This window comes from Globicephala melas, chromosome 15, assembly GCF_963455315.2.
Source record: "Globicephala melas chromosome 15, mGloMel1.2, whole genome shotgun sequence".
NCBI classification, from domain to species: Eukaryota; Metazoa; Chordata; class Mammalia; order Artiodactyla; family Delphinidae; genus Globicephala; species Globicephala melas.
This window is the reverse complement of record NC_083328.1, coordinates 551,160-563,882: the sequence shown is the minus strand read 5'-3', so window position 1 is coordinate 563,882 and position 12,723 is coordinate 551,160. Positions and strand designations below refer to the sequence as shown.

Genomic DNA, 12,723 nt, shown 5'->3' with positions numbered 1-12,723 from the left:
TGACCCCTGCTCTTCAGGCCATGTTTCCAGGTGTCGGCAGGGGACACGCGCTGCCCTCCCGCACCTGCCCAGCCGGGAAGCACCTGCTCTGTCCCCCATCCCCGGAGGAGCGCGTGCGGCCAGGCCGTCTCCACAGACAGTCAGACGTGGTGGCGGGCGACTGTGCAGTTTGGAAACTCTCCACCGAGTCTGTGATGCTCTGCCCCTCGGGCGTGGTCAGCTTCCAGCCTGGGAGACGCATGGGCACCACGTGGCTTCGAGGCTCCTGTGATGGGGTGGGGGGAGCCGCCCCAGGTGACCCCGAGCCCGGAGTCCTGCTCCGGTTGCAGGTTTGTGAGCCACGCAACCAGGGGGCAGTAGGAAAGCAGAGTCCGAGAGATTGCGTCACGTGGGCAGCTCTGTCGTGAATTCCATGCTGACAGCCCGTGAGTAACAGGGGCCCTTTATTCCAGAATGAGGTCCCGGGCCTTCCTGTGGCCACTCCTGGCTTGGCTGGGCCCCGACCGTGGCCCTCGGGGATCTCGCCTCAGAGCAGCATCCCCAGTTCAGTTCAGTTCAATTCAGTGTCTGAATGGCGGAGGTGGGGGTGGTGGCCCGAGGGGGGGTGACCCGTGCCCGGGAGGGCCACACGTCTCGAGGGCCCGGGCAGGTCCCTCGCTGACCACTTGGGGCCTTTCCCTCTTCTCACCTGTGACCCCGGACTCAGGGTCACGCCACCCCACGTGGCGAGCCTCGTCCACGCTGGAGTCTCGTCTGCTCCCCCCCATGAGGGGCTGCTGTGCTGCTCCCTGAGGGGCCTCTGGCCTGCCCCCGCCCGCTGGGCACACACGCACACACGTCCACTTCTGGGTGGGAGCCACTGGCCAGGCACCTCCTTTGGCCTTGCAGACCTTGGAGACGGAGTGAGGAGGCCCAGCCCTCCTGGAGGCCCTCAGGTGAGGTGAGGTCCCCGACGGGAAAGCACCCTGTGACGACGAGCCATCGCGGTTCTGCAGGTAATCTGTGGATGATGCCGCCGCCCGGGTGCCAGCCTCACTGTCCCTAAGCTTTGAGGCATTTTAAAAACACGAGAAATAGACGTACAGTAAAGGAAGGTCCACAGGACACAGGGAAGGGGCAGGTTCTCTTTAAGGGATCCGGGCTGAGACATAGACGTACAGTAAAGGAAGGTCCACAGGACACAGGGAAGGGGCAGGTTCTCTTTAAGAGATCCGGGCTGAGAAATAGACGTACAGTAAAGGAAGGTCCACAGGACACAGGGAAGGGGCAGGTTCTCCTTAAGGGATCCGGGTTGACTGATCAAGAACATAGCTCTGGGTTTCCTGGCAGCCAAATCGAAAAGGGAAACGTGGTGGTACCGGGTCCTCATCTGCTGTTAATGGGAAACGGCCCAGGAGAGCCAGGCGCTCCCCTTGTGCACAGAGGCTCTTGGACACCGACTTAGGCGGCTCCCGTAGGGTGTGCAGTGCCGTCCTCTGCGGCGTCCCCCCGGCAGAAGGCGCAGGGGAGGTGATGCATCGCTTGGTGTGGGACCAAGCTCAGGGTGCAGGCGGTTCCTGGGGTCCCTGTGTGGTCACAGGTGGCACTCTGATGGCCCCAGGGGTCAATTGATGTGGAGGGACTGAGCCTGGTGGCTGCACAAGGGTAGTAGGCTCGCCGGCCGCCTTGTCCGTCCGTGGGCTGAGGAGCATCTCCCTGAGGGGGCAGGTGGAGCTCCCCCACCTGTTGTGGGGGGCGTCCCAGGCGTCCGTCAGGTCAGCGGCCACGGCACCCCGAGGGATCAGGATGGAGCTGGCGGGGCTTTTTCTGAGGTGCGGCCAGGCTCACTGGCCTGTCAAAGCCTCAGCCCCCCGCACCCTGGCCCTCCGAGGAAGCCACCGCCACGGAGCCAGTAGTTGTAAGGTTATGGCTGAGAAGCAGGTGTTTCCTGTTGGCCTCGCCTGTGGGATGTGGGGACTCAGCTGCTTCTGCACCCCAGGAGGTTCACGTCCACTTTGGGTAAACTGGTGTTGAGTGTGTCCCGTCGGTCCTGTAAGGATACAGTGACCAGCCAGAGTGTCCCTGCACGGCGGGAAGGAAGCTGGGATGGAGGGGCCTCGGGAAGTTAGACGCCCGAGCCGGGACCCCTGCCCCCAGTGTGCTCTCCCCCACCACGGGTTTGCCCTGCGAGGTGGGTGGCGGCCACGCAACACTGCTGGGTTCTGGACTCACAGAAGAACGTCTCCAGTCAAAGCCCCCGCAGGCCCGGGAGCTGAGACCGCAGCCTGTATGTCTGTTCTGGAGGGTTCGCTTGTGCTTTAGGGCTGATGCGGGGTGGCCAGGGGCCAACCCTGGAACCAAAGGCAGATCTGGACCAAGAGCCACCCGCCGGCCCCCAGAGGTTCCCCCTCAAGAGGCTGGGGCACTGCAGCCTTAGGAACAGACTGTCCAGGGACTGACCAACCCACGTGAGCCCAGTCCTCACGTCCAGCCCACCTGCCCCCTCCTGACCCACGATGCCCGGGGGCCCTTGATGGACGTCTGCCCGCGGACGCTTCTCCCAAAAGCCGCACAGCCAGCGAGAAACAGGATCTAAAGCTTGGCGTGTCCGACGAAGGGTGAGCAGTTAAGAGGTGCTTCATCCGTAAGATGGGCCGTGGCTGAGCCTTTAGAAGGGAGGGAACGGGCGCATCGCGACGAGCCTTGAGGACATGATGCTCAGTGAAGTAAACCCTTACAGAAGGACAAACACTGTGTGATTCCACTCTGCGGGTCCCTGGAGAGACAGAACGTAGGCGGTGGGGCCCAGGGCTGGGGGAGGGGGAGGGGAGCTGGTGTTTAATGGGACAGAGTCTCAGTTTGGAAAGACGAGAACGTTCTGTGTGTGGGTGGTGGTGACGGTTGCTCAACAGCGTGAACGAGCGAGATGTTCCTGAACTGGACACTGAGAAGTGGGTAGGATGGTAAATTGTATGTTCTCTCTGTTTTACCACAGTAAGAAAAATACTTTAAAAAATGAAACAGGGCTTCCCTGGTGGCACAGTGGTTGAGAGTCCGCCTGCCGATGCAGGGGACGCGGGTTCGTGCCCCGGTCCGGGAAGATCCCACATGCCGCGGAGCGGCTGGGCCCGTGAGCCATGGCCGCTGAGCCTGCGCGTCCGGAGCCTGTGCTCCGCAGCGGGAGAGGCCGCAACAGTGAGAGGCCCGCATACCGCAAAAAAAAAGAAAGAAACAAAACCAACAAAACCAACTAGAATGTGAGATGACTGACCTGTCAGCTCCCACCCAGGGGTCGATCTGCACACTGGGTAGGGGGGAGGGCTTCTGCCTTTCGGCAGGGGTCGGGGGCAGCCCCAGGGGCCAGGCAGATGTCCACTGTCCCCAGTTCCTAGTCCCACCTCCCTCGCTGAGGAGCTGAAGAAGCTTTCAGACTGTCTGAGTCCGGCAGGCGGGTCCAGGGGTTGGTTTCGTGGGTCAGACGACAGACGTCAAACTTGGCAAAACGTGCTGCGTTCGTGTCGACATAAAGCAGGGGGAAGGGATCGGTTTCCCCAGAGGCCAGGTGCTCTCGGCTCTCCTGGGCCCCAGCCAGCTGGTCCGGCTCTGGCCATTTCAAGGCGGGGGCAAGGGGAGCCTGAGAATGGAGGCCTGGGTCCCCTGCCGAGAGAGGGTGGGGCCCAAGCCCTGGACTGGGGGGGGACGAGGGTCTCGCTCACACCAGCCCTCTGCCCAGTGCCCCACAGATGCGCATCTGGACTGGGGTGACTGCCCCCTGGGGTGTGAGGCGGAGATGCTCTGGGGCAGGTGACGAGCAGCCCACCGCCTGAGGGCGCCGAGCCCCCGCCTGACGTCCCAGGCGCGTCCCCCCAGTGAAGCCCCATCCTCGCCAGAGCCTCGGCCCAGAAACAGGGTTCCCCAACTCCCAACGCCATGCACGGACACCCCGGGGTCACCGTTGTTCGCAGCTGTGTCTCTGCCGCCGGCGCCCCGCCCCCTCAGCTGCGTTCGAGCCGCCGAGGCCACCTGTGGGGCCGGGCTGCCCCGAGCAGCAGCGCGTTTGTATTTTTATTTATTTATTTTTTAAAAGTTTATTTTATTTATTTTTGGCTGTGTTGGGTCTCCGTTGCTGCGCGCAGGCTGTCTCTAGTTGCGGCGAGCGGGGGCTGCTCTTCGTCGCGGTGCGCGGGCTTCTCATTGGGTGGCTTCTCTTGTTGGGGAGCACAGGCTCTAGAGCGCAGGCTCAGTAGCTGTGGCGCATGGGCCTAGTTGCTCTCTGGCGCGTGGGGTCTTCCCGGACCAGGGCTCGAACCCGCGTGCCCTGCCTTGGCAGGCGGACTCTCAACCACTGCGCCAGCAGGGAAGTCCGAGCGGCACATTTTTAAATCCTTTTCTGCCAGGATCTACCCCTTCCAACCCAGCAGGACGGCTTTTCAAATTTGTTTTTGGCAAATTAAAATAACTGCCGTAAACCGTCAACTAACCAACCAGGTTCTTTTGAGAAAACTTAACATCACCTTTGAAAGTGGTTCATCTTGTCACCTATTCTTGTAAGTTAGAAAATAAGCGCCTTAGCTTCTGGGTCCCGCACCTGGGCCCAGTGGGATGTCCCGGGAGGTGCCGCGGCCACGGTTCCTGCTCTGGGTCCACGGCAGGGAGCAGGGGTCTTGCGATGGCGATGCTAGCATTTTCCCTCCTTACAGCCGTACCCACCTCATCCCACCAGGGCCCGCTGCCAGGAAGCTGAGTCTCTTCCCACAGCAGCTTTGGGCCAGTTCTGTGGCCTCCGGAACATTCTGCCCCCACCCTGCAGAATGAAGCTTGGTACCTCGGCTGTGCCCTGGGTGAGGCGGGCTCCCTGCGCCCCGCGTTCAACGCCAGGTGTTCCAAACCGACAAGAAGAGAAGGACAGTGAACCCTCGCTGCCCTGCCCCCAGCCCCCTCCAGGGATGTGGGGACCACCCTCCCCTTCCCGGGCCCACTGTGACGTATGGTGGCCACAGCCCTGCCCTTCACTATTAGGAAGCTTCCCCTCCCCACACCCCACCCCCTGCCCCAAGATCTGCGTGCTGACTGGTGCGTCCTGGGTCGTTCCATGTGAAGCCCCTGGAGGGTCACAGGGTGGCTGGCACTGGAAGCCCTGGGCCTCGCTCTCCCAGCCCACCCTGCTCACCAGTTCACATCCCAAGGGTAGCCTCCCCACGTGGTCACTGCGACTTAGCGCGGTCCCAGGCTTTTCAATTTGCACTCATCTGACACTCCCCAGTGTCGGCTCTCCTCCAGGAAGGCCCTCTGGTGCCCAGCTGGGAACAGAGGCTTTTCCTGTGTGCCCCGAGCCCTGTGCCTCCCTCTGGTCCAGGCGGCAAGCTCCGAGCTCCAGGAGGGTGGAAGCCACGGCTTGTTTGCCCCCGTCCAGCTCACGGACAAGGTGTTGGGAAGGCATCGGTGTGATCTCAGCACCTTGTGCAGAATCCGCCAGCATCGCTAGCCTCCTGCCACGTCCCGGGCCCGGCCCTCCACCCACCGCCAGCTGGCCCCTCTGTGCTCTTCCTCGGAGAGGTGACCTCCACGCAGACACAAGGAGCCGGTTCATGGGGAGGGTCTGGGGGCAGATGTGGAAGAGGAGTGGGGGGTCAGAGTGGACCAGAGAAGAGGCTTGTGGAGGCGGCCTCCCTGCAAACTCCTACTCATCCTTCCCACCTGAGCCCCGCCGTCGCCCTCTGGGTGGCTGCTGCCCCTCAACTAGCTTGTCTTCTGCTAAGGGCGTCTCTGTGGCGGCCCCAGGGCTCAGGGGCCTGGCTCCAGGGGCAGAGTGCTGCCTGAGCACGGTGCCCAGGACCCCTGAGAACGGGGTGGGGTCTGCAGGAAACCCGCTGGACCTGGGGCAGGGCCGGGCACGGCACAGAGCAAGCGGGAACGCTGGTCTGAGGCTGGCCTCTGGGTGGACGTCATCCCGGGGCCCAGCAGCCCCTGCCATCTGCCTGCATCCCCAGCTGCAGGTGGGTGGCACCTCTGTGCCTGGCAGGTGTTATCTGGCGACACTGGCCCTGCTGGGGAACCAGATGGGGACAGTGTGGAGGGGGATGCAGGAGGGAGCAGCGGGGAGCTGCGGGGAGGCCTGTGAGGATCTGCTGCACCCGTGGGGGGGGCGCCCTGGAGGGTCTGCAGGGGGCCCAGGTGCAGACAGGCAGCAGCGATGTCCTAGGGTGTAGGGATGGAGGGAGGAGGGAACCCAGCTCTGCCCTGTGGTGTAGGGCCTGGGAGAGGCAGAACGGGGTCAGGCCTGGGTGGGGCTCTCAGGCCGGGGTTGGGATACGCAGCCTGTGGTGGCCACAGCAGAGAGCCCAGTGGGGGGAGCCATCCGTCCTTCCGTCCTGTCTCCATCACCTGCCGAGCACCCCAAGCTGGGAGTGACTCAGACCCTCCCCGGCCCTGGGACTTTGTCCCATAGTCAGGCCAGGCCTCTCGTGGTCAGCGCCCCTGCAGCCTGGGCACCGCACACAGGGCCTGGGCCTGCGGCCGCGTGGTGAAGGCCAGGGCAGGCATGGTGCCCAGGGTGGCGGCGCTGAGGCCGGGTGGGGGCAGCAGGCGGTACCTCTGCAGGAGACCCGAGAACAGCAGGAAGAGCTGCGACCGGGCTAGGCTCTCCCCGACGCAGACGCGGCAGCCTGCAGGGGACGCAGGGTGCGGCGTGGGTGCCGGAGGCCGTGGCGGGGCGGGGGGAGCCCTGCGGGCTTGGGACCCTGAGCTCTCGAGGCCCCGGGGACCAGGCCGCCGCCCGCGGGGCTGTGGTACCTGCAGAAAAAGGCAGGAAAGCCGCCCGCTTCACGAAGCGCCCGTCGGCGTCCAGAAGTGGCCCGGGTTGAACTGGCGGGGGGGTCTCCCACTGCGTCTTGTCCAGGAGCACGGAGCTCGGGAGGGGCACCACAGGCGTTCCCTGTGAGGGGCGGCAGGTGGGCAGACGGACGCCCCGTCCACCTAGGCGGCCCCAGGCGGGGAGCACAGGGAGGGGGCCCTGAGGGGGGTGGGAAGGCGGGGCGGGGCCTGGCAGGGATCTGCTGGGGGTTCGTGCTTAGCCCCAGGGGACCCCCGTGGTGTGGCCCCGGGTCTGCTGTGAGGGGCTGTGCGGCCGAGGGCTGCCCCCCGATGAACCACCCGTCTCCTGCCTCCTATGGGGAGCCCTGGCATCAGGCACCTGAGTCCCTGAGACCCCCAGCCCCGTCTGCCATGAACGAGAGGAACAGGTCCGGGGTGGGGGGCCTGGCCCTCCCACCTTGGGGAGCAGGTAGCCGCCCAGCTGGGTGTCGGAGGCTGTGCACCGCGGCACGTGGGGCAGGAGGGTGATGAAGCACTGGACCTCATGCAGCACGGCGTTGGTGTAGGGCAGGGAGCGCTGGTCCTCCAGCCGGGGGGACCGCCCGGGCCCCAGCACTCGGTCCGGATCCTCCTGCACCCGGCCTGCGGGCAAGAGGGTGGGCGCCAGCGTCCCGGGGAGCCTCTGCCCCTTGGTCCTGGGCCCTGCGGGAACGGGCTCACGGGCTCACCCTGCACGCTCGGGTGCTTGCCCATCAGGAGGGCGGCCCACTGCAGCGTGGCGGACGTGGTCTCCGTGCCAGCCATGTCCATGTCCAGGGCACAGGCCACCACGTTGGCCTCGGCAAACAGGCCCTCGGGGTCTTTCCCCTGCAGAGGTGGGTGGGGCTGGGCTCAGCTGGAGGCTGGCTCCATGGACGCCCCCCCAGCCCCAGGCTCAAAAAAGGCATAGAAGACAGAGGCCTGGCGGGAAGGATAGCGCCAGGATCCACCGAGCACTACGGCATTCTGGATTCACCGCGGCCTTACGACCGCCCCATTTCACAGATGGGGAGACTGAGGCTTAGAGAGGCTCCGCACCAGGAGGTGGAACAGTATGGCGTGGGGCCAGCATGGCTCCCTACCCAGCCCCTCTCCTCCTGGGGGGGGCCCCGGCAGGCCCCCCACCAGGAGGTGGAGCAGTATGGCGTGGGGCCAGCATGGCTGCCTCCCCAGCCCCTCTCCTCCTGGGTGGGGCCCCGGCAGGCCCCCCAGGTCTCCTGGGTGGTGGGGTGGGTCTTGCCCACACCTGGCCCTGCTGGATCAGGGCGTCCAGGTAGCTCCGCACGGGCCCTCGCCCAGGCACGGGGGGCCGCCGTGCCTCCAGGAGGTTCCTCAGGATGGCCCGCACCGCCGCCACCTTCCGCAGGACGGGCCGGTGCAGCTGGAGGAGGGCCCCGAGCCAAGGGTAGATGTTGAACAGCTGGGGGCAGGGGGCAAGACGGCGTGGTTGGGGGGTGAGGGCACAGGCGCCACAGCCCCACCTGGTGAGGGGCGGATCCGTACTCCAGCAGCTGTGCTCACCTGTCCGGGGTCCCCTGGCGCAGCCCCAGACCCCAGGTAGAGGTGCCACAAGGGGGCACCTGCTCCCTGCTCACGGGGCCCCTCTCTCACCCTCCCAGTGGGACCAGCAGCCACAGGGGCTCTGATGAAGTCGTCTACCTGAGTGCAGGAAGGAGGGGCCGCTCGACAGGTAACACCCCTGGGGGTCCGTGCAAGTCACAGCAGGAGCCTGCCATCATGGCCCCCCCGTTCCCCCACCCACCAAAGCGGGGAAGACGGAGAAGGGCGAGGGCTGCCGCTGTGGAAGTAACTTTGAATGTGCTGGGTCATTAGAAAAACGGGGACTTGCAAACTTCAGCGTTTCAGCTCACGACGTCGTGAAACGGGGCTCACGGCACAGCCTGTCTGACACGGTTGTCAGCCGCCCTCTGACTACACTCGCACCACCGTGTCCCCCAGAATGCGAGCCATCACACGGGGCACAGGCACGGGAGGCCACGGAACATTCTGTCTCCCTGGAGCCCCCGACCCTCTGGCCTCCATCCTCCTGGGGCTCCCTGGCGGGACTCGGCCAGGCTACTCTCGGGCGGAGGCCACATCTTCCTGCCCGTCCGAGCCTCCTCCAGCCGCAAGGGATGACTTAGAATCAGGACCAAGCCATGAGTGCCCGCCCCACACTCACGGGCTCGGGTCCTGGAGAGACGGGGCTGAAAAGTACATGTGAGCCACGTGCCAGCATACGTGCGTACCCTGCCTCAACGTGCGTGCCTGAGCACGTTATGGTTAAAACTGGTAACGGGGGCTACAGATGACAACAGTTACCTTCTGGAAAATGAAATGGCGTAACCCTGGGGGTTCTGAGAGCCAGGATGGATCCCTGTGATTCCTGAGGCTGAGGGAGGACCCCCGGTTCAAGGGCTGGGGGCCTGGGGGACATCGAGCCCCATATCCGGGGAAGAAATGCCCGGGTCCCACCCGCACCTCTGAGCAGATGCCTCTATTGCTGACGGAAGGTGTGGAGGAGGCGGCGAGGACCCCTGCCCCTCGTTTCCCAGGAGCACGGGGGACTGGCCTGGGGTCGTGTGGCCGGTGGAAGTGCGCCTGGGGCCTGCTGTGCTGCTTCCCGAGGCGGCAGCTCGGCTCTCCCTGCCCCCACCCAGCAAGCGGGGAGCAGCGACCTCTCACCTGCAGGCCGGGCGTCCCCAAGAGGACCATGACCTCGTCGATGAGGCCCAGCAGGGACACGAACACGGGATCCCGGTAGTCGAACCGCTGGCCAAAGAGGAGCATGAAGGTGATGTTGGAGGGAGCCCAGCCGAGCAGGGCCAGTGGGAAGGGCCAGCCTGGGGGCGGAGAGAGGCCTCAGAGCTGAGGGGCCCCTGGGAAGGGGGCGCGCTGGCCCCCACTCACCTCCGTAGCTGTCTAGCTGCGCCGTGAGGCACCTCAGCTCCTGCAGGACCTTGTCGGCCATGGGCGCCCTCCCCACGCCCAGGCCGCGGAGGGTGCGCACGGTGAGCTGGCGGGCGGCCCTCCAGCACTACCCGGAGGGGGAGAAGACGCCTGCGGGCCGGACACCCCCGTGAGCGGCCCGGGTGATGCAGGAGGGAGCAACGGGGGGCTGACAGACGGGGTGGGGGCCTGGCTGGGGCCTCACTCCCTCCCCCAAGTCTGGCCCCTGGAGCTGGCCTCGGCTGGCCCAGCCCTTTCTGGTGTTCCCTGGTCCCCGGGGGGCCCAGCTTGCCGCGTGGACACCCTGGCGCTCCCCCTGGGCCACACTGGGAGCGCTCCCTCAGCTGCCGCAGGTAGGGGGACCGACCCTTCTCCTTGGCCCCTCTCTGCCTGGCGGAAGCCCCCTCACCCCGCCACACACCTACCCCCACCTCCCTGGATGAGCTGGAAGATGGCGATGGGGGGCCGGCCGGCCAGCTCCTGTCCAGTGCCCACCAGGGCCTCCCTCACCACCTCGTAGCCGGTCAGCACCGTCGTCTTCTGGCGCCCCAGATGGACACCGAACACCGGCCCGTACTGTTCCGCGAGCTGTGGGGACAGGCAGGGATCAGACTGCGGCCCCACCCCCAGCTCCCCTGGGAGCCCATCAGGTCCCGCCCACCATATGTGGAGGACTCAGGGAGGCCCCTGGGCCTCTGTGTGGGCCCCTCCCTTCTGTCCTCCCGGCACCCCTGCCTGGGACGGGAGGGCTGTTGTCTCCCCACTTTACAGATGGGGAAACAGGCCTGGGGGTGGGAAGTGAGTTGCCGTGGATCACACGGAGGCAGCAGGGCCCGCCACTCCTGGCCACTGCCCACTCTGCCACCGCCGTGCAGACAGTGGCCTCCAGGGCCCGGCACTGGGCACAGGGCCTGAGAACCCTGGTGCCTGCAGGCTGACTTCACGGGTCATCGCGGCTCCCCACCCGCCTGCAGGGCCTGGGGGCCACGAGGCAGCCTCGTGGTTGGGGCCTGGAGGCACCCCAGCCAAGTGATCATGGGAGCTGGAGCTCAGTGGAGGGGGCAGTGGGCTGGGTGATCCCCGAGGGCGGGGCCAGGCCTGTGCCTCTGCTTCAGCGGGTCAGCCAGCTCGAGGTGGGCGAGGGTGTTCAGCCTCCAGCCCCGGTGGGAGCAGCCACACCCAGCAGGCGTCCCATGAGGCCCCCCCAAACCTGGTCCTCCTGCAGGCACTCATCAGAAGCTGCCTTCTCCAGTGAGCCCTCCGGGCCTGCCACTTCTGGCCCCCTGCTCCTTAGTCCGCCCATCCGTTTCCCTGTGGGGTGAAATGTCTTTCTCTTCCCCGAGGCGACGCGGGCACTTGGGCCTCCTGTGTCCCCTGGGCACGGACCTCCCACCCCACGGGGGTCCTGGAAATTGGGGCTGGGGTGCCTTCAGGGCCGGCAGGGGCCCAGGCGCAGAGCCCAGCCGAGCACGTGCCTGCCCTGACCCACCTCCATCAGCGACTGGTCCTGCTGTGCCACACACAGCAAATGTAGGCCTGACGAGGGGCAGCAGGCACGGCCCCGGGGGCCAGCGGGGGGCCGGGGGGGGCTGTGTGGGTGCAGGTGCGGAGGAGCCCCCAGAGCCCCAGGAGCAGCAGGGCCATGAGGACGGCGGTGGCGAGGCCCCAGCTCCCCTCCCGGCCGCCCTGTGCCTTATATGCGTCCCGGGAGCCCCACCCACCCTGGGAGCCCCACCCACCCCACCACCCCAAGAATGTGGAATGAACAGTTTGCAGGGGACAGCCAGGCGGCTTAAAGCCACAGGCGTGCGTGGTATGTTAGGTCGAGCCTGTGGCGGGGGCTGGTGGGGCCGGGGCCGTCTGGGGGCTCCGCCTTGCTGGGGAGCGCACAGCATGGCGGCCAGTCTGCTCCCCACAGGTCTCGGCCCCTGCCCGGTCTCCCCGTCAGAACCAGGGCTCAGGGGCCTTGGGCCCCGTCCTCCCCAGGCTCTGAGCCTCCCCCTGAAGGGCTCCTTGGCCTCTTCCAAAACCACCACCACCTGTGTTCGCCCAGCTCCTCTCTGCCTGGAGCCGGGGGGGGGAGACCAGGAGTGGAGCGGCCCACGAGGTCTGCGCAGCAAACGCCTCGAATCCTGGGACTTCAGAGGCCCCGGCGGAGAGCTCGCCCGAGTGGCGGTCTGCTCCTTGGTGGCTTTTCGAGCACTGTCACCCAGGCAGGAGGCCCTGGCCGCGCCGGGACGAGGCGGTGGGTCGCTCAGAGGGGCCCACCCCTCAGGCAGGGCTGGGCGAGCCCCCGCCCGTCTGGGCTGCACTGTGGCCTGCTAAACCCTGGTGGCCCAGCTGGGAGGGGAGGAGGTGCTGTTTGGGAAACGAGCTCTGAGGGGTGGGAGGGCTGTTGGCACCTGAAATGGCTGGGCCTGCTCTGGGCCTCCCCCAACACGAGGCTGCGGGAACCACATCCACGCCCCTGGGCCCCTCACCCCGGGGCCTGTCTCCTGGGGCACCATGCGTACCCCTACACAAACCCCAGAGCCAAGGCAGCCTGAGGGCCCTTACCCGCTCTGAGCCCCGATTTGCACACCTCCCTTGACCGGGTGCTCACTACCTCACAGGCAGACCGTCCAGATACACAGCCGTGGAGCTGCAGTGAGGGAGGACCCCTCTCTGACTGCTAGGTCTCCGGATCATTTGGGCTGAGCGGCTGGTACCAAGGCCCCTACTGGGTGCATAGGCTGGGGCTCCCGTACGCCCAGGACAGTTCACTTAATTAGTCCTGTGTGCATTTACTGAGTGCCTGCGCGTACCAGGCTCGGCCAGGAGCTAGGGCTACAGAAACGGGTGGCGCAGGGACCCTGAAAGGGCCCTCCCCGTGTGGCAGCGACTTTGCCACGGGAAGTGCCTTGGGTGTCGGAGCTGGAGAGGTGGGTCACAGGAGGAAGGGCA

At 66.1% G+C, this 12,723-nt stretch overlaps 1 protein-coding gene across 1 annotated transcript; it reads right to left on the bottom strand.

The window, feature by feature from the left end:
• Window positions 1–5,508: 5,508 nt before the first annotated feature.
• Window positions 5,509–12,287, bottom strand: CYP2W1 (cytochrome P450 family 2 subfamily W member 1). Its single transcript, XM_030852155.3, is given in 12 exon segments — window positions 5,509–6,644; window positions 6,772–6,913; window positions 7,250–7,434; window positions 7,521–7,659; window positions 8,078–8,251; window positions 9,517–9,674; window positions 9,742–9,891; window positions 10,206–10,368; window positions 11,270–11,318; window positions 11,320–11,372; window positions 11,374–11,571; window positions 12,261–12,287. Coding segments are annotated over 12 exon segments (1,635 nt in total). The 3' UTR covers window positions 5,509–6,447.
• Window positions 12,288–12,723: the final 436 nt, after the last annotated feature.